The following is a 24,757-nucleotide window of genomic DNA, read 5'->3' on the forward strand; positions in this document are numbered from 1 at the left end:
ATGGATCAGGGTTCTGTGATGGATCAGGGTTCTGTGATGGATCAGAGTTCTGTGATGGGTCAGGGTTCTGTGATGGATCAGGATTCTGTGATGGATCAGGGTTCTGTGATGGTTTGGGGTCGGGTCAGGGTTCTGTGATGGATCAGAGTTCTGTGATGGATCAGGGTTCTGTGATGGATCAGGGTTCTGTGATGGATCAGGGTTCTGTGATGGATCAGAGTTCTGTGATGGGTCAGGATTCTGTGATGGATCAGGATTCTGTGATGGATCAGAGTTCTGTGATGGATCAGGATTCTGTGATGGATCAGAGTTCTGTGATGGGTCAGGGTTCTGTGATGGATCAGAGTTCTGTGATGGGTCAGGGTTCTGTGATGGATCAGGGTTCTGTGATGGTTTGGGGTCGGGTCAGGGTTCTGTGATGGATCAGAGTTCTGTGATGGATCAGGGTTCTGTGATGGATCAGGGTTCTGTGATGGATCAGAGTTCTGTGATGGATCAGGATTCTGTGATGGATCAGAGTTCTGTGATGGGTCAGGGTTCTGTGATGGATCAGGGTTCTGTGATGGTTTGGGGTCGGGTCAGGGTTCTGTGATGGATCAGAGTTCTGTGATGGATCAGGGTTCTGTGATGGATCAGAGTTCTGTGATGGATCAGGGTTCTGTGATGGATCAGGGTTCTGTGATGGATCAGAGTTCTGTGATGGATCAGGATTCTGTGATGGATCAGAGTTCTTTCCCTCTGCAGAACTTCACCCTCCGTCTCTGCTCTGCAGTTTTCCAGTTCGGAAGTTCGGAGGGAATCATTCGATGCCGCTCCAAAACCGAACATCAGACTGTGACACTTTGTGAGATTTTATTTATTTTCATTTGTTTTTTGTTCATTGCATTTTTAGCATTTTCAGTTGGAAATTATTTAAAAATGTGTAATAAATGCAGACTCATTTTAACAAAACAAATAATCTCACATGGTTTAGATGTCAGTGGTACATGAACTTCATTTAATAAGTCATGTTACGCTTATTAAAGGAAGTAAGAACAGATGCAGGGCAGAGATAAGGAAAGTGTTTTCATTCATCTATTTTTAGGTCTTTTTCTACATCTGCAGATTCATGCCCGGAGAGAAATGTGGCTTTTAATGAGATCTTGTTGTTTTACTTCATCAAATATCAGATACAGTATTTAGCATTAACTGCTCCTTTTGTATTTAGATCAGTAAAGACAGTGAAAACATGTGCAACAGCACGTGCACATTCTTCTTCATCTTTAACACCACACTGAAGCTCCTCAGCTGATGGCAGCCGGTTCAAACCTGAAACCCCTCAGGAACTGGATGTCTGACTCTGAACTGAAGAAAACAACCGTTTTTATGCAGCAGGTGTTTCTGTGGTTTAAGGAGCTGCAGCGAGTCTGCAGATCTCCTGCTGCGCTGCAACATCATCATCCAGACATCCATCATGGAGAGACTCTGAGCGGGAAGAAAGGGAGGGAAAGTAGGGGAAAGAAGGTGTTGTTTTAGTAGGTCTGCAAGGTGAAAGAAAACGATGAGATGGCTCATATTTATATGACATCACATCTGTCTCATTAATGTGTAACATCTGGTGGTCAACCTAGTGGTGACCGTGTCCTAATCTCTGGAACATTCCTTACTTTTCCATTGTTTTTTGTTGTTCCAGTGGTTCAAATCATGACATTATAAAGTCATAAAAAAGGAGAGGGTGAAAGGTTGTTTCAAACCACACACACATAGCAACAACACTATAAAAACACTAAAAGTCGTACTTCCAGGAGCAGAAACAATGCAGGATTTATCATGAAGGGTCTTAATCCATCTGCTTTCCCCATCCACACACTAGGAAATTCTAGACTTCCAAGATTTTCCATGTTTCATCTGCTTAGTGGTGTAGAAGCTGGTTTGAAGCAGCAGAAATATAGCTAGTAGTATAGCTAAACTCCCATCTAAACTGTGGAAATACGCAGACAATGTCTCAGATCATTAGTTTTTTACTTTGTTTGACTTCCACATTTTCACTGGCTGTATGTAAACATGGCTGAATATAAGCAGAAGGAAGTTCTTCTTAACTCTCTGGTTGTTTCTGCATTAGGCTGTTCATTACATGAAACCATGAAAAATAATCCTGTTGAGCAGGATAGTGATGCTGCAGCTCAGATAAGAGAGGAACAGAACCGAACTGAAAGAAAGAAAAGATTTACTGTAGCCTGCAAAAGTCTTAAACCTTTCCTATTTCTTTACATGGAGTCAGACAAACATCAAAACATTAAACAAGTGCATTGTTCACACACACACACACACACACACACACACACACACACACACACACACACACACACACACACACATATATATATATATATATATATATATATATATATATGAAGAATATGAGACCATTCCCTTTTAAATGCCTGTGATTATGCCTTATCTTCTATTTTAATTTATATTTTATGTTTTATTACTAAAGCTAACTCAGTAACATCAAATATTAGCATTTTGTCGGTAAGTAGAATAACCATGGATGTATTATAAGAACTGGATAACGGACTGAAAATGGCGGCCCATTCATTTCTATGGAAGTTGCTCACCCAGCGCATACGCCGAAAAAGTTCTCAGGCTTCCGGGTTACTTCCGCATATTGGGCCCATAGAGCATGCGCAGTAGTGTCACCTCCCATCATGCTTCACGTCACTGTGAACGAGCAATGCGCAGCCCAGTGACCTGATCCAGCGACGCGCGGTCACGACATTAATCTGCAGTATGAGAGCTGTACAAACTCAGATGATGATTTTCTACGGCACACGATCGGACCTCGATGTAAAGTAATGATATAATATACGTGGAAAAAGTTGTGTAGTAATTGTTAAAATGATGGTTTGTTTTAATCTGATGAATTTCTATATGGGATTCGTAATAGCCCAATATAAGTCAGTCTATATTGTATATTTGTATAATCCCGTGTCAAATTTTCACGATGACTTACAATTCCTACCTTTATTCATGAATAATTTCAGGCACGTCTTTTGTAATAAATGTTAGAAGTCCTTGTTAATGCATTATTTCATTGAGCTACCCATGCATATTCTCTTTATTTTTCTGCTATTCCCTGGATGACACCAAGATTATCAATTGCGTCTCTTAAAATGTTCCTTTCTTGTGTTTTGCCGGATTCCACTTTGTTAAATGCTGCAGTTTTTTAATTGACAAAGAAAAAAAAACTTTGTTTAAACTGAGGACTATGTTAAGGAAAACTAGGCCACTTGGGTTATCACCATTCTATATTTATTATGTAGTTATGTATTTTATGTATCGTGATTTCCGTTAGGGATTGAAAATGGTTTTGTAGGCTATTTTACCTAACTTGGCGACATTGTGTCGCTGTCATGAAATGGCTCAACACTCCCAAAATATTTAACTGTATATGTATAACAAAATATCACTGACAGCGATGCGTCAAGACTGTTATTCATATTTTATTTGAACTAACGAAAATAGAATAGCAGCTCATAAGACAAAATATTTTAATTAAAAAAAATTCTATTGCCCTCTGGGTGAACAGTGTGATTAAACTACTTAACAAAAAGTGAACTAATGTGAACCAAAATATAAGAAATTAACAAATAAAAAAAAAAGCCACCCTCACTTTCCCCGATCTATTCATGGGCTGAATCTCTCTTTACATAAAATAAACCAGTAAAACGCACTATCAGGTGGTTTAAACAGGTGGTCGTAACTACAACCTAGAGCTAATTAGGATTTAGGTCACAATACGTTTAAAAACAGGAACTATCATGCATGTAATATCAAACATTAAGAATACAAATGTATTAAGTTACTCGATATCAGAAAAAAGAAACTTAACTTTAGCTTAACTTTTACGAACAGCTTTCCCATCATATTGAAGTCAACAGCCGTCCTCCTCGCTCCCGACACAGCATGACCGCGCTTCGGCAGTGCATGTGCACAGCCGTGACGTCACCGGAGAAATAGAGACTTTTCTGTGGCTTTTATGGCCTTTTGAAAAATAATTGACGGATTAAATGTCCATGAATTAAAAATATTGAATAGAAAGATTAGTAATTAGCTGTGTTTAAAGCTGAAGACGTCCTGTCAACAGTTTTACAGCCGTGTCTTTTACCATTGTGGCCTATGGGAAAAATGCTTTTTGGGCCCCATGGGATTTTTTGTTGCAGTACCACGAGTGGCCACTGGGAAAAATCGGCGTGCCGCCATTGTTCAGTCCGTTATCCAGTTCTTATAATACATCCATGAGAATAACGGGTCACGGGCTCTAATCCTACATTTCCCATGATACCCCGCGTACACGGAAGTACGTCATCCCCCGTGACCTTGGTTTATCTTCTTCACTTGGTTTTTTAACAGAAGCGGAGGACAGCATGGCGAACAAGGATCCCGGAGTAAGTTTTCTTTCTAAACTCACACTTAAACGGACTTCTGTGACATTCCCGACCGCAGTTCGGTAGATTCACTTTGGTGTTTCCCGCTCTTTGCACGATGTCTCGTGACATCCAGAAATTTAAAAGCTTTATGGTTTACACATGAGTCCGGCTGATGTAAGCTAGCCGATATTTAATGAAACGTTAGCTCACCTGCGAAATGTCTGAGAACTACTTGGATTATATTTGTTTTACAGTTTTTAAAGCCTGACTGGGAGTTTAATGTAAATTATAATGCTTTTGCTTATTTCCAGCTCTGCATGGTTTTTAATAACTTCGTGTTTATTAAATAAACATTTCTAATTGTCTTTATTTAACTTGGCTAATAAGAATGACACCAAACAACTTATTTTTCTTTTAACGTAAAATAAATTATATTTATAAAGTCGCACGTTTTTCATGTAAATGTTTGTAATTTAAATAAACTGAGTGTTTCAGCTGATCTGAGGCTTTCTGGGAGTTTGTTCCAGACATGTGGAGCATAGAAGCTGAATGCAGCTTCTCCATGTCTGGTTCTGACTCTGGAACTGATAAGAAACTGGAACCAGATGACCTGAGGGTTCTGGTAGGTTCATACTGGGTCAAGAGGTCACTGATGTATTTTGGTCCTAAACCATTCAGAGCTTTCTAGACCAGCAGCAGAACTTTAAAGTTCTCAGAGCTGGACTGATGTGGTCCACTTTCTTGGTCTTAGTGAGGACTCGAGCAGCAGAGTTCTGAATCAGCTACAGGTGTGTAGGCTGACTTTGTAATTCCCTTAATGTATTTCTCAAAGTTAAGGTCAGATTTCTGGCCTGGTTGGTGGTTTTTAGGTGTATAGACTGAAGCTCTGTGGTGACACTTCGTTTCTCTTTGGCTCCAAAAAACATCACCTCAGTTTTGTTTTTGTTTTAACTTGAGAAAGTTCAGACACATTCAGTCATTAATCTTTTCAATGCATTTCCCAAGAGCCTCTACAGGGCCTCAATCTCTTGGTGACATTGTAATATATATCTGTGTGTCGTCTGCGTAGCTATGGTAACTTATGTTGTTTTTCTTTATAATCTGTACCAGTGGGAGCATGTAGATGTTAAACAGAAGAGGCCCCAGGATGGAACCTTGGGGAACTCCACATGTAATTCTTGTCTGCTCAGATGTAAAGTTGCCTTTTGACACAAAGTATTTTCTATTCTCTAAATAAGATTTAAACCAGAGAGGTGCAGTACCAGAGAGAACCACCCAGTTCTCCAGTCTTTTAAGTAATATATTGTGGTCGACTGTATCAAATGCAGCACTGAGGTCCAGTAAGACTAAGACTGACATTTTTCCATCATCTGTATTTAAACATATGTCATTAATGACTTTGGTCAGAGAAGTCTCAGTGCTGTGGTGCTGTCTAAAACCTGACTGGAAGACATCGTAGCAGTTGTTTTGTGTTAAAAAGTCGTTTAGTTGATGAAAAACGGCTTTTTCAATTATCTTACTTAGAAAAGGAAGATTTGAGATCGGCCTGTAGTTGCTCATTTGTGTCTTGTCTAGATTGTCCCTTTTTAGCAGAGGTTTGATTACAGCTGTTTTTAGAAGCTCTGGGAAGACACCTGAAATTAAAGATAAGTTAACAATCTGTAACAGATCTGGTTCCAGAGTTCTTGAGACCTTTTTGAAAAGGCCTGTGGGCAGGCTGTCCAAGCAGCAAGAGGAGTTCAACTCACATATGATATCGCCTAGATCTTTGCTGCTAATGGGATTAAACTGTGTCATGGTGTTTAAGTTGGTTTTCAATGCACACAGTATATTTATTGAACCTGTTGCTGCTGATGAACCAACTGTTTGTCTGATTTTCTGGATTTTTTCTGTAAAGAATTTGGCGAACTCATTGGTGGAATAAAGTTCAGGTGCTATTGACACATGAGGGTTTGTTAATCTGTCGACAATAGCGAATACGACCCGAGCTTTATGATAGTTTTTGCTAATAACGTCAGAGAAATAGGACTTTCTTGCATTCCTGTAGATTATAAGAGTGAAGTTTCTCTTTATACATGTCATAATGAACCTGTAGATGTGTTTTTCTCCATCTGCGCTCGGCTTTCCGACATTCTCTTTGTCCATTTTTCACCAATGTGGAATTTCTCCATGGAGACCTTTTCCTCCCAGAGACAACTGTTGAAGAGAAGACCTGGTTAAACATCCCAGTCGTATTTTCAGCTATACACCGTTTTGTGATGACCTCTGCTGAGACATTTGTGTGAACAGGAATCGTATCTCAAAGAAAACACAGTAATGATCAGACAGGCCCACATCACACACAGTAATTTTAGAAAAGTTCAAACCCTTTGAGATCAGTAAATCTAGAGTGTGTCCTTTAGTGTGTGTGGCCCCTGTTATATGCTGAGTCAGCCCAAAGTTGTCCAGATTGTTACTCAGGTCTTTAGTCCCCTTATCCTGAGGGTTGTCTACATGGATGTTAAAATCACCAACAATAATTACACGGGAAGCCTCTTCTGAAGCTGGGTCACAGGTAACCCCTCAAATATCGTATAAGATAGCTGTCAAAAAGACGTATGCATGATTCTAAGATTTGTAGTCGTATTTTTGTGTTAATAAAAGTTTTGTGCACAAATCAAGGCTGTCATATATGTGCGTCTGGTCAATTTTGTGGATTAGGAGTTGTTTTATGTGAGTATGAATCTTAAAGCTGTGAGTGCAAAATCTTGTGAATACAACTCCAATTTCTACGAAGACAAAGTCTCCTATTCTGTGTGGACACGAATTCACGTTTTTGGGTACGAGTAGAAAAGTATTCAGATGACGTCACAAGGGAGGAGTAATCGATCTGCCGATTGTACAAAACACAACAAGCTCCAATTTCAAAGATGGCTGAAGAAATTGCAGCGGGAGGAGCTACCGGCTCAAGTGAAGCATCACAGGTAAGATGTTCAAGCGGTCTTTATTTATATATTAAAGAAAAACATACTATTTTCAATAATATTCTTTGATTTAAAGACGTACTGCTATAGTTTGCCATGTCGGGTAGTGCTAGCATTAGAAGCTGGCTTGTGCTATTAGCATTGATGTAGCGTGGAAACTATAAAATGTTTATTCTTAGACAATGTCGATTGAAATGCGACTTTTATGGATTTATTAATTACGCTATTTAGTCGATCAGTCTGTCCTCGCCAATCCTCTTTTCCATTTACCCCACTCCCTTCGTCCACCTTTTTTTTTTATTCCACTCCTGCGTTGTTCAGAAGCTGAGGATAAATCAATCCATGTACCGGTGAATAACCGTATTTATTATATATGTCATGATATGCATATTTATGTAATCTTCTCTGCCATAAAACTCGATATTGCGGGGGTTGCGGGGGCGTTTGAGTGACGTGACCTGGGACGCCGATGGAGTGAAGAGACTTAATTCCTCCCAGTAGAAAGTTGCAATGGATTGTCATTTTTGTAAACAGTATAACACGACTTGCGGAGCACCGTTGCTAGGGACGCCAATGCCCCTAGCAACGGTGCTCCGCTGGTTGATCAGATGACAAAGATGATGCTCAGGGAGGAAATATGCCAGATATTTGCCCTATGAGGTTTTACGCGGTACTTAACCAACTTCAGAGTAATAGTGATGGTTAAAGAAATCCATTGCAACTTTCTACTGGGAGGAATTAAGTCTCTTCACTCCATCGGCGTCCCAGGTCACGTCACTCAAACGCCCCCGCAACCCCCGCAATATCGTGTTTATGGCAGAGAAGATTACATAAATATGCATATCATGACATATATAATAAATACGGTTATTCACCGGTACATGGATTGATTTATCCTCAGCTTCTGAACAACGCAGGAGTGGAATAAAAAAAAAAAGGTGGACGAAGGGAGTGGGGTAAATGGAAAAGAGGATTGGCGAGGACAGACTGATCGACTAAATAGCGTAATTAATAAATCCATAAAAGTCGCATTTCAATCGACATTGTCTAAGAATAAACATTTTATAGTTTCCACGCTACATCAATGCTAATAGCACAAGCCAGCTTCTAATGCTAGCACTACCCGACATGGCAAACTATAGCAGTACGTCTTTAAATCAAAGAATATTATTGAAAATAGTATGTTTTTCTTTAATATATAAATAAAGACCGCTTGAACATCTTACCTGTGATGCTTCACTTGAGCCGGTAGCTCCTCCCGCTGCAATTTCTTCAGCCATCTTTGAAATTGGAGCTTGTTGTGTTTTGTACAATCGGCAGATCGATTACTCCTCCCTTGTGACGTCATCTGAATACTTTTCTACTCGTACCCAAAAACGTGAATTCGTGTCCACACAGAATAGGAGACTTTGTCTTCGTAGAAATTGGAGTTGTATTCACAAGATTTTGCACTCACAGCTTTAAGATTCATACTCACATAAAACAACTCCTAATCCACAAAATTGACCAGACGCACATATATGACAGCCTTGATTTGTGTACAAAACTTTTATTAACACAAAAATACGACTACAAATCTTAGAATCATGCATACGTCTTTTTGACAGCTATCTTATACGATACTCAAACAGTTTGCTGGAGACCACCAGTCCAAGAGCATGAATTACTAGAACCACATCCTGGAGTCTAAAACAGGACCATTTCACATGCCAGAACCATGTCCTGTTGTCTGACCTGACTCATTTTTACTCGTTTGGCTCACATGATGTCTTCTGGTGAGGAGCAGCAAGATAACTGTGTCCTGCCTACAGTCCAGCTTGATAGTGGTAGCATCATGGTCTGGGACTGCACAAGCGCTCCCAGCGCTGGGGAACTGGGCTTCATGGAGGGAAACGAATTCCACATGTACTGTGATATTCTGGAGCAGAATCTGACATGTGATGTGATGGTGATGGAGTGGCCAGGTCTTTTTACAGACCTGAACTTAATGAGCACCTATGGGGCTCCTCAGGTGGAAGGTGGAGGAGCAGAAGGTGTCTAACATCCGTCAGCTCTGTGATGTGATGGTGGAGGACTGGAAGAAGATTCCAGTAACAACCTGTGCAGCTCTGGTCAACTCCATGACCAAGAAGATGGAGATCTGTGCTGGATAACAATCTGTCCACAAAAACATTGACGCATCGGGGTGAAGTGTAATTAATGCACTCATAAACATTTAATAAAAACCAGTGTTTCCCCACCATTATATTAGGGGAGGGGCGCCCAATCAGCTACCCAGAAGATCAGGTTTATTTTATTTTCTGTCGTTACTCAATATCTTATATATTTTGTCATTAAGTTATTTCATATTTGAATATTATTTTACTTTATTTTTCAGGTTATTTTTATTTTGCACTAGATCAGAACAGAAGTAATCTGAGCTCCTTTTCCTCTAAAACAGGTTCAGATTTTTTCCTTTAATTATAAAAACTAAACGGTCTGTTATTTATCTTATTCTCATGTTGACATGTAAATAAGCTACGCCATGTCGCTACACGCCGTTCCATGTGCACACAGGTGAGCTACACGCCGTTCCACGTGCACACAGGTGAGCTACACGCCGTTCCACGTGCACACAGGTGAGCTACATGCCCACCAGCAGACAGAGTGCAAACCAAACAGTTGTTCCTGCTCCGGTGTACAAAGAACTACATGTTCATGCTGTGTCGGTTTTTACTCGATGATCGCGGTATTGCCATTTTATATATTGAATGTAAAACTTCTCGGGATACATTTCTTCAAAAATGTCAGAGCTGAGTAATTATCAGAGGACAGTAAATCTACACTGATGTACAAGCTGTACCTGGACTAGTCTACGTTCTGTCCATGCTTCAGTGGGGCGTCTGGGAGGAAATAGAATAAAATAGTTTCTGAAATGTTAAACTGTTGTGAGACACAGTTGATGGCCCGTGTTTTTACCAGATTTTGTGCCAGTGACCTTCCAGAAAGTCAAGTTTAAATGGGTTTTAACTTGTGAGTCCTTGTGGAGTTTGTAGGGAGGTGTCAGCCTTCACCCCCCCTCCCTGTGTGAAGGTTGCTGTCATGTTTGCGCCGTTCAGAGCAGAATAACCCTGCTTTCTGTTGATCTACCCTGACAGGGGTTTGTTGTGTCAGTGATGAGCTCATGATGCTGCTGTTTCAGGGTTTTCTGCAGCAGCTGCGGCAGATCGCCGGCAGGATGTCGTCGGGACCTCGAGGTGCAGGAATCGGTCTCAAGCTGCTGGTGGGAGCCGGAGCTCTGGCTTATGGAGTGAAGGAGGCCACGTACACAGGTGATCTGCTGCTTAGCGATGGTTTATTCAAGACATTCTGACTTTTTTGGTGTTCTAAGGCCTTGATAAAAAGTCCGCGACAGGTTAAACAAACAGATCCAGGACAGCAGCTTCTTCTCAGCTTTGTTCTCTTCATCGGGGTCTTCCTCTTTCAGTATCAGTGGGAAATCAATCTAAATCTGACACAAAAATCACATTTTAACTGTAAGACGTAACTTCTAGTAGCTAACTTGAGAGGTACCACAAACCGAGAGAAAAATCTTGCACTGTTAATCTAGATGTCAGACAGAAAGCTGTTCTGATCAACGCCTGGGCGATTAATCGAATTTTTAATCACAATTATGATCTGGGTTTTCAACAATCATAAAAATGAAATGATCCGATTATTTGCTCATTCTCAGTTCCCTCTTGTGCAGTTTTCAGTTGCAAATCGAGCGCCACTGGCACTGCAGCGCTCTGCTGCAGACTCCTCCCACTGCCGCAGACTCCTCCCACTGCCGCAGACTCCTCCCACTCCTCCCGCTGCTGCAGACTCCTCCCGCTGCTGCAGACTCCTCCCACTGCTGCAGTCTCCTCCCACTCCTCCCACAGCTGCAGACTCCTCCCACAGCTGCAGACTCCTCCCGCTGCTGCAGACTCCTCCCACTGCTGCAGTCTCCTCCCATTGCTCCCACAGCTGCAGACTCCTCCCACTGCTGCAGACTCCTCCCACTGCTCCCACAGCTGCAGACTCCTCCCACAGCTGCAGACTCCTCCCACAGCTGCAGACTCCTCCCGCTGCTGCAGACTCCTCCCACTGCTGCAGTCTCCTCCCATTGCCCCGACCACTTTGCTTTTATTCAGCGCGAGTTACAAACACCTCGCCAGTTCAGGGCTGGACACACGGAGGCGACGTCGCTCCTTCTCTATCATTTTCTATGGAATTTGCGCGATGAGACGAAAATCGTTGCCCTCCTCCAGCCAAGCGACAGGCAACATTCGTGCATGTAAAAAGTTGCGCTAGTTCACGTAGATGTGCACACGGGGGCTTGTGACAAAAACAAGACAATAGAAAAATTATCAGTTTTTGAGAGTCGTGACTAAATAATCCACCAGCTCCCTTAGAGACAAAAGTTATAAACAAACAGAACTTTTTTTCTCACCAAACTGCAGCGCTCATTTAACACACTGAACAACACGGGATTTAAGAAACTCATCAACACGTTTGACAAACAGCATCACTGCCATCTGGTCTCCATGTTAGTGGAGCGTCTCCCTGCCCTGTATGATGTGGGTGGTGTGAAGGACGTGACTACAGTCCAATGTTTCGCCACCGCTATGGAGCTGTGGTCAAGCTGCACCACTGAGCCGTATATAAATGTCACGCTACATTTCATTGATGCAGATTTCAACGTGAAAACGAAATGTCTCCAGACTTATTTTTCCAGATGACATCGGGCAGAACATAGCTGCTGGTCTGAGACAAACTAGAGCTACTGGGACCTGGTGTTGCCAGGTAACCAAACAAATTTATGTCCAATATCTTTTATTAATGTTGAACCGTAAATAAATCCAACACATTGTTAATATTGACATTTTTCCATGTAATTTACAGGAAAAATGTGTTAGAACAACATCCAGCAGCTTGTCCTCTAACCGGGGATGAGGACTCATGTTTGTAGTTTTAATTCTATTTTATTTTGGCTTTAAACAAATTAACATGTAGTAATTGCTGTCCAGGCCTCGTCTGTCCCCATGTCCATAAAAACCTAAATATTTCCAGCTGCTAGCCTTTAAACCCGATGAGTAAATCTCCCGCTCCGAAACGGTGGCTGAAAGGCTAGCTGCCGCCATCTTGGTATCTCTGCTGTTTACTGCCGGTCCGTCCCCCTGAAGTGTCAGGTTCAAATTTTAGGTTCCTGCCACACTCTGAGTTCCTGTCATTTAATTATTACGAATTTTATTGAATATTTACTAATTGTAATTGAATCACACGTGTTGCATTGGTTGTAAGAGCTCTGAGTAAAAACTCAGCAAAAAACTACTTTTAACTCTCAAACAGTACAAGTCCTGTTATTTAAAATCTAAATTACTCAGAGAACACCTCTAACAGACCCGAATTATAGTCCAGTACTTTAATTCCCACTCCAAACTTCAGCCCTCCCCCATGCGATGTGCAGCGCGAGTTACACATGGTATAAAAATCGCCGCGTGTCTCAGCTCTGAGTCGGTTGGATTTACGTCGATGGCGAAAACGTTAAAGTTGCAGTAACTTGAGGTGCACCGGTGACCGGATCAGACTCAAAGGGTTAATGAATACAAATTTAATTATTCTGTTTAATTATTAAAATTCCACTTCATACATGAGATGTTCCTCAGTTAAATGTTGGCGGTAAGACGCAGCTTTAAAAAAGAGAAGAAGAAGAGTGAAAGGTGACATCTTCTGTCCATCTTGTCCTCAGTTGAAGGAGGACACCGTGCCATCATCTTCAACAGGATCGGAGGGATGGAGATGGACACGGTGCTCGCTGAGGGACTCCATTTCAGGTGAGGCTTTCTGTTACCACGGCAACGTGACTTTTTTTTTTTAAGCAGCAGTTTGCAGAAGCTTCAGAAACGATTCTCCTATTTCTGTTGATGGATTGATGGTGAAGAAGCTGAACGTCATCACAGCAGAAAACAACGAGCTCATTCACACGGACCAATCAGAGGCAGCGTCCCTCTGCTCATTCACACGGACCAATCAGAGGCAGCGTCCCTCTGCTCATTCACACGGACCAATCAGAGGCAGCGTCCCTCTGCTCATTCACACGGACCAATCAGAGGCAGCGTCCCTCTGCTCATTCACACGGACCAATCAGAGGCAGCGTCCCTCTGCTCATTCACACGGAGCAATCAGAGGCAGCGTCCCTCTGCTCATTCACACGGACCAATCAGAGGCAGCGTCCCTCTGCTCATTCACACGGACCAATCAGAGGCAGCGTCCCTCTGCTCATTCACACGGACCAATCAGAGGCAGCGTCCCTCTGCTCATTCACACGGACCAATCAGAGGCAGCGTCCCTCTGCTCATTCACACGGACCAATCAGAGGCAGCGTCAGGTGTGCAGCATGTCTCACCTGCAGGGTCGGCCTCAGCACGTCTTCTGCTCACACACAAGCTCGTTGGTTCTGTTTCAGGATTTCATGGCGGATCTGGAAAAACCAGTAGTCCCATTTCAAATTAAACGCTTTTATTGATAAGGGACCATGAAATGTTCATAGATAAATATTTTTGTACCAGCGTTAGCTTTAGGCTAATTCACACCTGCAGTCCTCTGGCAGGGCCCCTACAAACCTAAAAACTAGAAATCCCACCAGAATGGTTAAATCCGTTAGTCTGGAGGGAAAAACTCTTCCACTGCTGGACTTCCCATGAGAACACGGAAGGAAAACAAAGCAACAACAGCTCTTACATGTTTAACTTTGGGTCAGACAGGATCCCACATGGAAAGTCATCACGATCTTCATGATTTATTAATCATATTGTTTAAAACTGGGAATAATTCTTAATCCAGTAATCATGGCATTCCTAGTCCACCACTATTCCCTGTCAGGGATTTTTTTAGTTTCTTTTTAACAGCTCTTCTAAAACCTCTGAATGTTTTCTTCATCAGGATCCCCTGGTTCCAATACCCGATCATCTACGACATCCGGGCCCGACCCAGAAAGATCTCCTCCCTGACGGGAAGCAAAGGTCAGAGTCCAGAAACAAGCTGATGGGTTGAGGCTGCGTTCACACCAGTCCCTCTGATCCCAGTCTAGGGCTGAGTATCGTCCGTATTTTCCTGAATCAATTCGTTTCACAGTAGCCTGTTTCCATTCAATTCTGATTCGATTCACTTACAGCTAATTGTATAACACCACCTATTTTTCTTGAAAATTAAAGACATTCTCAGATAACTGTTTTATAAACAGAGTGCATTTACTCGACAGTAAAAACCAGTTACCTGCAGTGATGGTGTGATGAAGCCTTGTGAATGGGTTAGGTTACGTCGCCAAAAGTGTCATCGCTCGAGGCCCCATTTAACAGCTGGTGGTACTGACATCTGCAGGTCACTAGAAGTCCAGATGCAGGTGCATATTTACTGAAATGTCAAAGCTCCTGATTTTACAGAAACATCTGTTTTAATTAAAGATTGAAGGGTTGAAACTGAACATGTAAAAAGTTTCTCTTTTAATGACCTAAACATGTTATTTTCAGAAGGAAAATGGCTCCTTGGTGTAGTTTTTCCTGTAAAACGTAACTGTGGTGATTAAAGCAGAAACCAGACTGCAGCAGTTCAGGTTAGACCCGAGTCTGCCGCCGTCCAGACCCTGACCGTCCTGTCTCTGGTCTCTCTCAGACCTCCAGATGGTGAACCTGACGCTGCGAGTTCTGTCCCGGCCGCTGGCGTCCAACCTGCCCACCCTTTACCAGCAGCTGGGACAAGACTACGACGAGCGCGTGCTGCCCTCCATCGTCAACGAGGTGCTGAAGAGCGTGGTGGCGAAGTTCAACGCCTCGCAGCTCATCACGCAGAGAGCACAGGTAAACGCTGGGTAGATTCTAGCTGGTCGATTCACTTCTGATCCTGAACACAAAGAAAATCCCATGATTACTTTAGAAATAAATGACTTAACTGTCATAAATAGAGCTGGTTTACTGAAGCAGCATCCGTCTCATCGAAAGCTCGACTCACATGAAGAAGTTTCCCAGTTTCCTGGATTAAAGGAAACTGCAAATGTTAGGTTTTCCTGCTTTAAAACGCCTCACACTGTAGCAGAGTTGATCCTTTCCTCTGCCACTGACATGGTTTTTACCACAGTTACTGAAGTAGCAGCCAAGAAAGACGGTTTCTTCTTTTTAAACATCGGGGTGCATGTGGTAGTGTGATGGGGGTGATTAAATAATGACCAAAAAGAAGGAAACAGACTGGATCAAATCTTCTCTTTGATTCAATCCTCCATCCTGAGCTGCACGAGGAGACCGTGGAGAGGAACCCGAACGAGGGAGGAAAATCTCCATCAGAACCGGAACCAGGGAGGAAAATCTCCATCAGAACCGGAACCAGGGAGAAAAAACCTCCATCAGAACCGGAACCAGGGAGGAAAACCTCCATCAGAACCGGAACCAGGGAGGAAAACCTCCATCAGAACCGGAACCAGGGAGGAAAATCACCATCAGATCCAGAAAGAGGGAGGAAAATCAACATCGGATCCAGAACCAGGGAGAAAAAACCTCCATCAGAACCAGAACCAGGGAGGAAAACCACCATCAGAACCAGAACGAGGGAGGAAAACCACCATCAGAACCAGAACCAGGGAGTAAAATCTCCATCAGAACCGGAACCAGGGAGGAAAATCTCCATCAGAACCAGAACCAGGGAGAAAAAACCTCCATCAGAACCAGAACCAGGGAGGAAAATCACCATCAGAACCGGAACCAGGGAGGAAAGTCTCCATCAGAACCGGAACCAGGGAGGAAAGTCTCCATCAGAACCAGAACCAGGGAGGAAAGCCTCCATCAGAACCGAAACCAGGGAGGAAAGCCTCCATCAGAACCGAAACCAGGGAGGAAAACCTCCATCAGAACCGAAACCAGGGAGGAAAACCTCCATCAGAACCAGAGCCAGGGAGGAAAATCAACATTGGAACCAGAACCAGGGAGGAACATCACCATCAGAACCAGAACCAGGGAGGAACATCACCATCAGAACCAGAACCAGGAAGGAAAACCTCCATCAGAACCAGAACAAGAACCAGGGAGGAAAACCTCCATGAGAACCAAGACCAGGGACGAAAACATCTATCAGAACCAAGAAGGACAGCCATCTTCCTGGACCGGTTGTGGGTGGAGATGACAGGAAAGAGGTGTCAACCAGCAGCAGAACTCTAATCCAGGAATTCCTTCTGAGAAAGAAGATAGGAAACACAAATAAATGACAACAACGTCAGATATTTCTACATGGAGAGTAAAGAGAGCAGAGAGGAGTCCAGTGCATTATGGGACGCCCCCGAGCGGCCTCAGAACGTGTAGGTTCTACGGGTCTCTGACTGGAATATGTGGGTTCTACGGGTCTCCCTTGACTGGAATATGTGGGTTCTACGGGTCTCTGACTGGAATGTTTGGGTTCTACAGGTCTCTGACTGGAATGTGTGTGTTCTACGGGTCTCCCTTGACTAGAATGTGTGGGTTCTGCGGGTCTCTCTGACTGGTATGTGTGGGTTCTATGGGTCTCTGACTGGAATATGTGGGTTCTACGGGTCTCTGACTGGAATATGTGGGTTCTACGGGTCTCTGACTGGAATGTTTGGGTTCTACGGGTCTCTGACTGGAATGTGTGTGTTCTACGGGTCTCTGACTGGAATGTGTGGGTTCTACGGGTCTCTGACTGGAATATGTGGGTTCTACGGGTCTCTGACTGGAATGTTTGGGTTCTACAGGTCTCTGACTGGAATGTGTGTGTTCTACGGGTCTCTCTGACTGGTATGTGTGGGTTCTATGGGTCTCTGACTGGAATATGTGGGTTCTACGGGTCTCTGACTGGAATATGTGGGTTCTACGGGTCTCTGACTGGAATGTTTGGGTTCTACGGGTCTCTGACTGGAATGTGTGTGTTCTACGGGTCTCCCTTGACTGGAATGTGTGGGTTCTGCGGGTCTCTCTGACTGGAATGTGTGGGTTCTACTGGTCTCTCTTGACTGGAGTATGTGGGTTCTACGGGTCTCTCTTGACTGGAATGTGTGGGTTCTAAGGGTCTCTCTGACTGGAATGTTTTTGTTCTACGGGTCTCTCTGACTGGAATGTGTGGGTTCTACGGGTCTCTCTTGACTGGAATGTTTGGGTTCTACGGGTCTCTCTGACTGGAATGTTTGGGTTCTACGGGTCTCTCTGACTGGAATGTGTGGGTTCTAAGGGTCTCTCTTGTCTGGAATGTGTGTGTTCAACGGGTCTCTGACTGGAATGTGTGGGTTCTAAGGGTCTCTCTTGACTGGAATGTTTTGTTCTACGGGTCTCTCTGACTGGAATGTATGGGTTCTACGGGTCTCTCTTGACTGGAATGTTTTGTTCTACGGGTCTCTCTGACTGGAATGTATGGGTTCTAAGGGTCTCTCTTGACTGGAATGTTTTGTTCTACGGGTCTCTCTGACTGGAATGTATGGGTTCTACGGGTCTCTCTTGACTGGAATGTTTTGTTCTACGGGTCTCTCTGACTGGAATGTGTGGGTTCTACGGGTCTCTCTGACTGGAATATGTGGGTTTTACAGGTCTCTGACTGGAATATGTGGGTTCTGCAGGTCTCTGACTGGAATGTGTGGGTTCTAATGGTCTTTGACTGGAATGTGTGGGTTCTGCAGGTCTCTCTACTGATCCGCAGAGAACTGTTCGAGCGGGCCAAAGACTTTAACATCATCTTGGACGACGTGGCCATCACCGATCTGAGCTTCAGTCGAGAGTACACGGCCGCCGTGGAGGCCAAACAAGTCGGTGAGTGGACGTCTGCATCAAATATTCTGATTAAAGTTATGTAATTTAGATGTTTCCAAACAAGATGTTTTATACATTGATGTTTGAATAATTTTAAATGATGTGATTTCAAGCTGAACCTCTGACGTCCTGATGATGATGATGGGATGTGAACAGAAAACAGGTTGTAAATGAGCTGTGGTGTTGTTCCTCTGCAGCCCAGCAGGAGGCGCAGCGAGCTCAGTTCTACGTAGAAAAGGCCAAACAGGAGCAGAGACAGAAGATCATTCAGGCTGAAGGAGAAGCTCAGGCTGCCAAGATGGTGAGTTGAAGAGCTTCTGAAACCCTCAACATCTACAGCCCAGTGGGATTAAATACTTACCGTCCACTTTATCAGCTCCACCTTTCCACCTTCCTGATAACACAGTATCTGATCAGCCAATCACATGGCAGCATGTAGGCTTGTAGACATGGTATAGACGACTTGCTGAAGTTCAAACTGAGCATCAGAATAAGGAAGAACAGGGATTTAAGTAACTTTGATCGTGGCATGGTTGTTGGCCTGAGTGTTTACTGAGATTTTCACACACAACTCTGGCTGCTTCCTGTCAGCCTCAGGTTCTCTGTGAATAACTAACCCCCCTTACTGTGTGACAGCTGGGCGAGGCCGTGACCAAGAACCCAGGTTACCTGAAACTCAGGAAGATCCGGGCGGCGCAGAACATCGCCAAGACGGTAAGAAGGAAGCTGCTGAAGGTTTAGAGTCCAGTCCTGCAGTAGAATGTTCTTCTATATGTTGTTTTAAATCATCTCTACCATGGTCTAGATCATAATTTACCAACCGTCTCCATGGTGATAATTTCTGTCCTAAAAGCAGCAGATGTGAAGACTGAAGTTAAACAGCCGACGTTGATGAAGAAACTCTGATAAAACTGATGATCTGGATAAAAACAGCAGCATCACCCAAAGTAAACACCTGCTGATAAAACAGATTAGCTGCTTGTTTGACAAGCTTTTCTTCACATTTACATTATATGATCACTTCAGATGTAATAATCAACTCAATATTTCATAAAATATCTACACCTAAAATAACGTCTATGCAGGGGCGCGTCTACATCCTGTCGACCAGCAGCCAGCTAGCGTGTTAGAGAAGGTCCTGCTAACAACACTTTAATGTAAATATGTGCCGGTGTGGACCAGGAACCGCTAGGTTCCTCCTCCTCAGCTGAACGATAAACACACGCAACAAGACACACAGACTGACACACAGACACACTGATCACAGACAGTCGTCATGACTCCTGGAACAAGATGAGGAGGAAGCAGCTGCTGCACAAACAGAGACGAGCAGAGATCCTCTAGAGCAGCTGCAACCACAGCATCATACTCATCATTTATATAAATGATCTGTTCATCTGTGTGGATTCATTTCTGATAAACCAGTTTATTCCTGGCGTTATAAAACGATAGACAGACGTCCAGATACACAGAATTAATTCATTCATTTAATACACATTTTTTATGAGGAATGAAAAAATATGAAACAATCAAAAATATGAGGAACTTTATAACAAGAACAGTAGAATATTCCAACAACATGGATCTGACATCACAACTTTATTTATAATCTGCTTTTAAAACAGCAACAAAGTGCTGTTCACAGTAAAAGAGCCAAAATAGTCTAAAAGAAATAAAAGGCCAAACTAAAAGCGCTCATGTCACGTTGAGTTCATCTACCAGAGAGTCTGAAATGACATGCCGTCATTTAAACAAGGTAAATAAGATCAGGCCGTTTAGTTTTTCAGTTCCATGAGCGTAGGCGAAGAAATTATCACATCTGATCTGTGAGATACAAAAAAGGTGAATCCACTGCTTTTTGGGGACCCAGACCACGTTAGACCAGGTCCTGCTGTAAAAACTACCACTTAGGATGAGCATGAAGATTCATTAACACCGTTCAGTTTAGTTTTAAACCTTTATTCTATTCGTGAAAATGCAACAAGGGGTAGTTTTAGAGCAGGTCCTGCTGATCTTTTTGTTTTGTTTAACACTCTTGAGCATAGCTGGAAGATACAAAATAAATAGACATCAGTGAAACGTCTGAAACGGGAATCAGACATCTTTCCCAATCAGGAACGATTGATCAGGGATCAGCTTTCAGGATTCCATCTCGTCTCAGACGAACTGGGTCAGGAGGTTGAGATCTAACAGGATCTAGACCTCATGATCCTGACGGATCTTCTCTGTAGTCGGAATCAGGAGGAAATCAGGACAGAAAATTCTTAAGACTACCGATCAGAGTTCCTGCTGCACCATCAGAACCAGTAAAACAATCAGAACCATCATTCTACCAGCTGCTCGGGTTTTCTGAAGCCTGCTGGGTTCTGATGGACGGATAAAGAGATGGAGGTCCAGAGTTCCAGGCTGAGTTCTGATGGACAGACAAAGAGATGGAGGTCCAGAGTTCCAGGCTGGGTTCTGATGGATGGATAAAGAGATGGAGGTCCAGGGTTCCAGGCTGGGTTCTGATGGACAGACAAAGAGATGGAAGTCCAGGGTTCCAGGCTGGGTTCTGATGGACGGATAAAGAGATGGAGGTCCAGGGTTCCGATGGACGGACAAAGAGATGGAGGTCCAGGGTTCCAGGCTGGGTTCTGATGGACGGACAAAGAGATGGAGGTCCAGGGTTCCAGGCTGGGTTCTGATGGACAGACAAAGAGATGGAAGTCCAGGGTTCCAGGCTGGGTTCTGATGGACGGATAAAGAGATGGAGGTCCAGGGTTCCGATGGACGGACAAAGAGATGGAGGTCCAGGGTTCCGATGGACGGACAAAGAGATGGAGGTCCAGGGTTCCAGGCTGGGTTCTGATGGACGGATAAAGAGATGGAGGTCCAGGGTTCCAGGCTGGGTTCTGATGGACGGACAAAGAGATGGAGGTCCAGGGTTCCAGGCTGGGTTCTGATGGACGGACAAAGAGATGGAGGTCCAGGGTTCCAGGCTGGGTTCTGATGGATGGACAAAGAGATGGAGGTCCAGGGTTCCAGGCTGGGTTCTGATGGACGGATAAAGAGATGGAGGTCCAGGGTTCCAGGCTGGGTTCTGATGGATGGATAAAGAGATGGAGGTCCAGGGTTCCAGGCTGGGTTCTGATGGACGGATAAAGAGATGGAGGTCCAGGGTTCCAGGATGGGTTCTGATGGACGGACAAAGAGATGGAGGTCCAGGGTTCCAGGCTGGGTTCTGATGGACGGATAAAGAGATGGAGGTCCAGGGTTCCAGGCTGGGTTCTGATGGACGGATAAAGAGATGGAGGTCCAGGGTTCCAGGATGGGTTCTGATGGACGGACAAAGAGATGGAGGTCCAGGGTTCCAGGATGGGTTCTGATTAGAATAAACTGAAGGAAGGAAATCAGCTCTGAATCAGAAGTGAATCACAGTAAAGTGGGATTTTTTATTTTTAATTAAACATTCTGCTCTGTCTGATGATGATGATGGTGATGATGGTGATGACTATGTCCACAAGATGGCGCCAGGAGAACATGCATGAGGCTGAGATCATCACAGAAAAGAGCTTCATGTTTCTTCTGATCTTTGACCTCCTTGAAGGGTTGAGATGAAACCTCCAAACAGAAGAAGAAGAAACAGTTTGATTCACACAGAAGAAGAAGAAGTTCAGACAGGAAGTACCGATAATGATCCCTGATCTATCAGAACTTCATTAATCTACAGAGTCAGTAACCTGATCGGTTCCAGGTTATTGATCAGTAACCTGATCAGTTCCAGGTTATTGATCAGTTCCAGCTTATTGATCAGTAACCTGATCAGTTCCAGGTTATTGATCAGTAACCTGATCAGTCTGCTCTGGTTTTATTTGCCGCCTCTTAATAAACTTGTGATATTTGTTTTTATATTTTCGGTGTAAATCAGCAGGGAAAGGTTTACAAGTTTAATTGGTCCAGAGATCAATCGGTTTCCTGTTGGTGAATCCAGCCAATTAGGAGTTGATGGGAGGTTTCTGGGACAAACATGGAGGATCAGCCTGGTAGAATAAACGGGTGTTGTCAGGGCTGTCAGCAGTTTGCTGATGCTGAGATAAGAACTTCTCAGAGACGTGGAGTGAACCGCTCCCTGTCCTCGGCCTCACGTCATCGGGACAGCCCGTTCTGGTGGCGTCATGCTTCCTGCGTGGACGGCGAGCGGGCCTCAGTAGCTCGCGCTTAGCTGTGAATCAGCTCAGTGTTGGACCGGTACAATGTTCTCTTTGTGCTCTGCAGCAGCAGCTTAGAGAGGCCTCAGATTCCACCTGCGCTTCCTCAGCTCACTGTGTTTGTGTTTGACCTGCAGGTGGCGCAGTCCCAGAACAAAGTGTACCTGAACGCCGACAGCCTGGTGCTCAACCTGCAGGACAAAGACAGCTTTAAGTGAGTCCACGCACAGCCCCACACCACAGCAGGAAGTAGACCAAGCTTCCTGTGTGTTACTGAACACAGTTGTCTGAACAAGAGCTGAGAATCTTCAGAAAGGTGGGCTTGGTTTAACATTTCCTACCTCAGTCTGGCTAATCTGGAGAGTTTGAGTCGGGAAGATGAAAGTCCAGGAAGATGAGCCACAGCAAGAAAGATTTCATCTCTGAACCAGTTTATTTCCTGATATCTGCTGCTTTAGACCATTTCCTGATAAAGATCTAAAGATGCATGTAGACATCAGATTAGATTATTACAGTAATCTGATTACTCAGTCTTCATGAAGATCAACATTGAAAACCTTCAGGCCCTCGTGTAGAGCTGATCTAAACTATTGGATGAGCAAAATTAGCTCAGACGAGATAAAAGCTCGTTTGTGTGGTTTTTTGTAGCGTTGGTGATGTTTTTTTTACTTTTTTCAGATGTTTTTATTGATGTTTTAGCTTTTTTTTTTTCCCCCTTCAAACCCAGATTTTACCCATGATGCCACAATAAGAATGAGAGGTTCTCGGTCTGAATGCTAAGCTAAACTATGCTAAGCTAAACTATGCTATGCTCATCCTGAACCTGGTGGGATCATTGATGCAGAAACACAGCGAGTAAACTGTCATTTCTGTTTTTCTTTCAGTTTGTCCTTGTTGAAGTAGGACGTCTCTCCACCGGCCTGTCTTTCCTTCAGTTCTGCTTCTGCATCAGGAATCCTGTCCGCCGACTCCACAGCAGGTTTCTGTCCACCACTTCCAACGCTGGCCTCCACTATCTGAAAACCTGTTTTCCACTGAAGACGAACTTCCCTTTGATTTTTAGTTTACGTTAAAAACTTCCTCTTCAGATGTGGAACCAGTTGCATGAAACCAGGAACCCGGAGCGGTGGATTCACATCCCCATGAGACGCCGTGCAGCAGCACCACAGACGGACTGGTTCTAGACCGGTGTAGATGTTAACACGTTAAGTCGGCCCCCAGCTGGAGTCGCACTGGGACCAGAAACAGACCAACATGGCGGAGCTCCTCGTTATGCGAGCGTGTCGGGTTGAGGTCATGAACCAGGTCAGCTGCAGCGTTTCACCGAGTAAAACCTCAAACGTTGAGTCACAGCCGGCCGCTCAGTGTGTGTCGACGTACAGCACACACACATTTCTGGTAGAAATGAAGCGTTTCTTTGGTTGTTCTGTGTGTTTATGTCAACATTGAAGAACTGATTGAATTAATAAATACATTTCTGGGCTTTTTTCTGTCGGCGTCAGATGGATATTTTAATTTACTTATTAAATTAATTTAAATTTGATAAATTCAACATGGATCTAAAAATCTAAACACGTTTCTCATGATTCCTTCAAATGTTTTAGTACAAACTGAAGCTCATTGAGTGCAGATGTTTGTTTTCAGATAAATTGAACCAGCTGATATAAAACCATTTTATATGTTATATAAATATATAATCAAGTTTGATTTATATAGCACTTTTCAGACCAAAGAGCAGCACAAAGTGCTTTACATTATAACCATTTCATATCAGATTAATGTGCTGACACCAGACGTCACGCGTGCAGGACAAAAATATATTTTATTCAGTCTCCCTTCAGCGTCACGTTATACATCACAGGAAAGTTAAGACTAATGAGATGAGAATGATATTATGGTGTACCCTTCCAGGCTACACAGGCCACGTTTACACGAGTTTTAATTCCCCTTTAATTCAGAATAAAAGCCTTGTTAAGATGACCTTGTAAACTATTCCAAATTAAACTTAAATCAGAACTATGTGAACTATGTGTTTGTTCAGATTTTAAATCCGAATGAAATAATTCCTGGTCATGTAAACGTTCATTCTGCTTTCAATGAATTCTGGTCGTTCTGAGCATGCTCATTCGCTTGTCCTGTTGCCATGACGATATGGAACTCGGCCTTCCTTCTCAGCTGACCAAAGTGAAGCAGGATGCTGGTGTCGAGCTGCTGCTTCAAAACTAGAATCACCATCAGAGCGAAAATGGTTCTTAATGTGCAGTCTTACATGTAGACAAAAAGAAAAAATCAGGAACTGGCGTTTTTCTTCTGGTTGACGTTAATACGTCATTTCTGCCTCCTGTCCAGTCAGAACCCTTCCCACCCTCAGATCTAAAAACCTTTCCATGCAA

At 43.5% G+C, this 24,757-nt stretch overlaps 2 protein-coding genes and 1 long non-coding RNA gene across 5 annotated transcripts in view; all 3 read left to right on the top strand.

The window, feature by feature from the left end:
* The window catches only part of LOC121645098 (zinc finger protein 420-like), a 1,096,702-nt gene that overhangs the window by 276,688 nt on the left and 795,257 nt on the right, over positions 1-24,757 (top strand). The gene's annotated exons all lie outside the window — the stretch shown is intronic.
* Positions 4,367-23,852, top strand: LOC121645157 (prohibitin-2-like). Of its 2 annotated transcripts, XM_041993561.1 has the most exons (10): positions 4,367-4,430; positions 10,557-10,686; positions 13,128-13,212; positions 14,321-14,400; positions 15,050-15,234; positions 18,045-18,174; positions 18,372-18,475; positions 18,811-18,888; positions 22,502-22,578; positions 23,249-23,852. In XM_041993561.1, exons 1-10 carry the CDS (start codon positions 4,410-4,412, stop codon positions 23,265-23,267), a joined length of 909 nt encoding a protein of 302 aa, XP_041849495.1. In that variant the 5' UTR covers positions 4,367-4,409; the 3' UTR covers positions 23,268-23,852. The 2 variants fall into 2 exon arrangements, with proteins under 2 accessions (XP_041849495.1, XP_041849497.1); XM_041993563.1 differs by lacking the exons at positions 4,367-4,430; positions 10,557-10,686; positions 13,128-13,212 and adding exons at positions 13,219-13,355; positions 13,722-13,801.
* Positions 20,669-22,491, top strand: LOC121645209. 2 transcript variants are annotated; one of them, XR_006011379.1, is made up of 4 exons: positions 20,669-20,753; positions 20,789-20,929; positions 21,000-21,469; positions 21,517-22,491. It is a non-coding gene; the product is annotated as an uncharacterized LOC121645209 (long non-coding RNA). The 2 variants fall into 2 exon arrangements; XR_006011380.1 differs by lacking the exon at positions 21,517-22,491 and having other exon boundaries at positions 21,000-21,508.

The sequence above is a fragment of the Melanotaenia boesemani genome, chromosome 8, assembly GCF_017639745.1.
Source record: "Melanotaenia boesemani isolate fMelBoe1 chromosome 8, fMelBoe1.pri, whole genome shotgun sequence".
In the NCBI taxonomy this organism is placed as follows: domain Eukaryota; kingdom Metazoa; phylum Chordata; class Actinopteri; order Atheriniformes; family Melanotaeniidae; genus Melanotaenia; species Melanotaenia boesemani.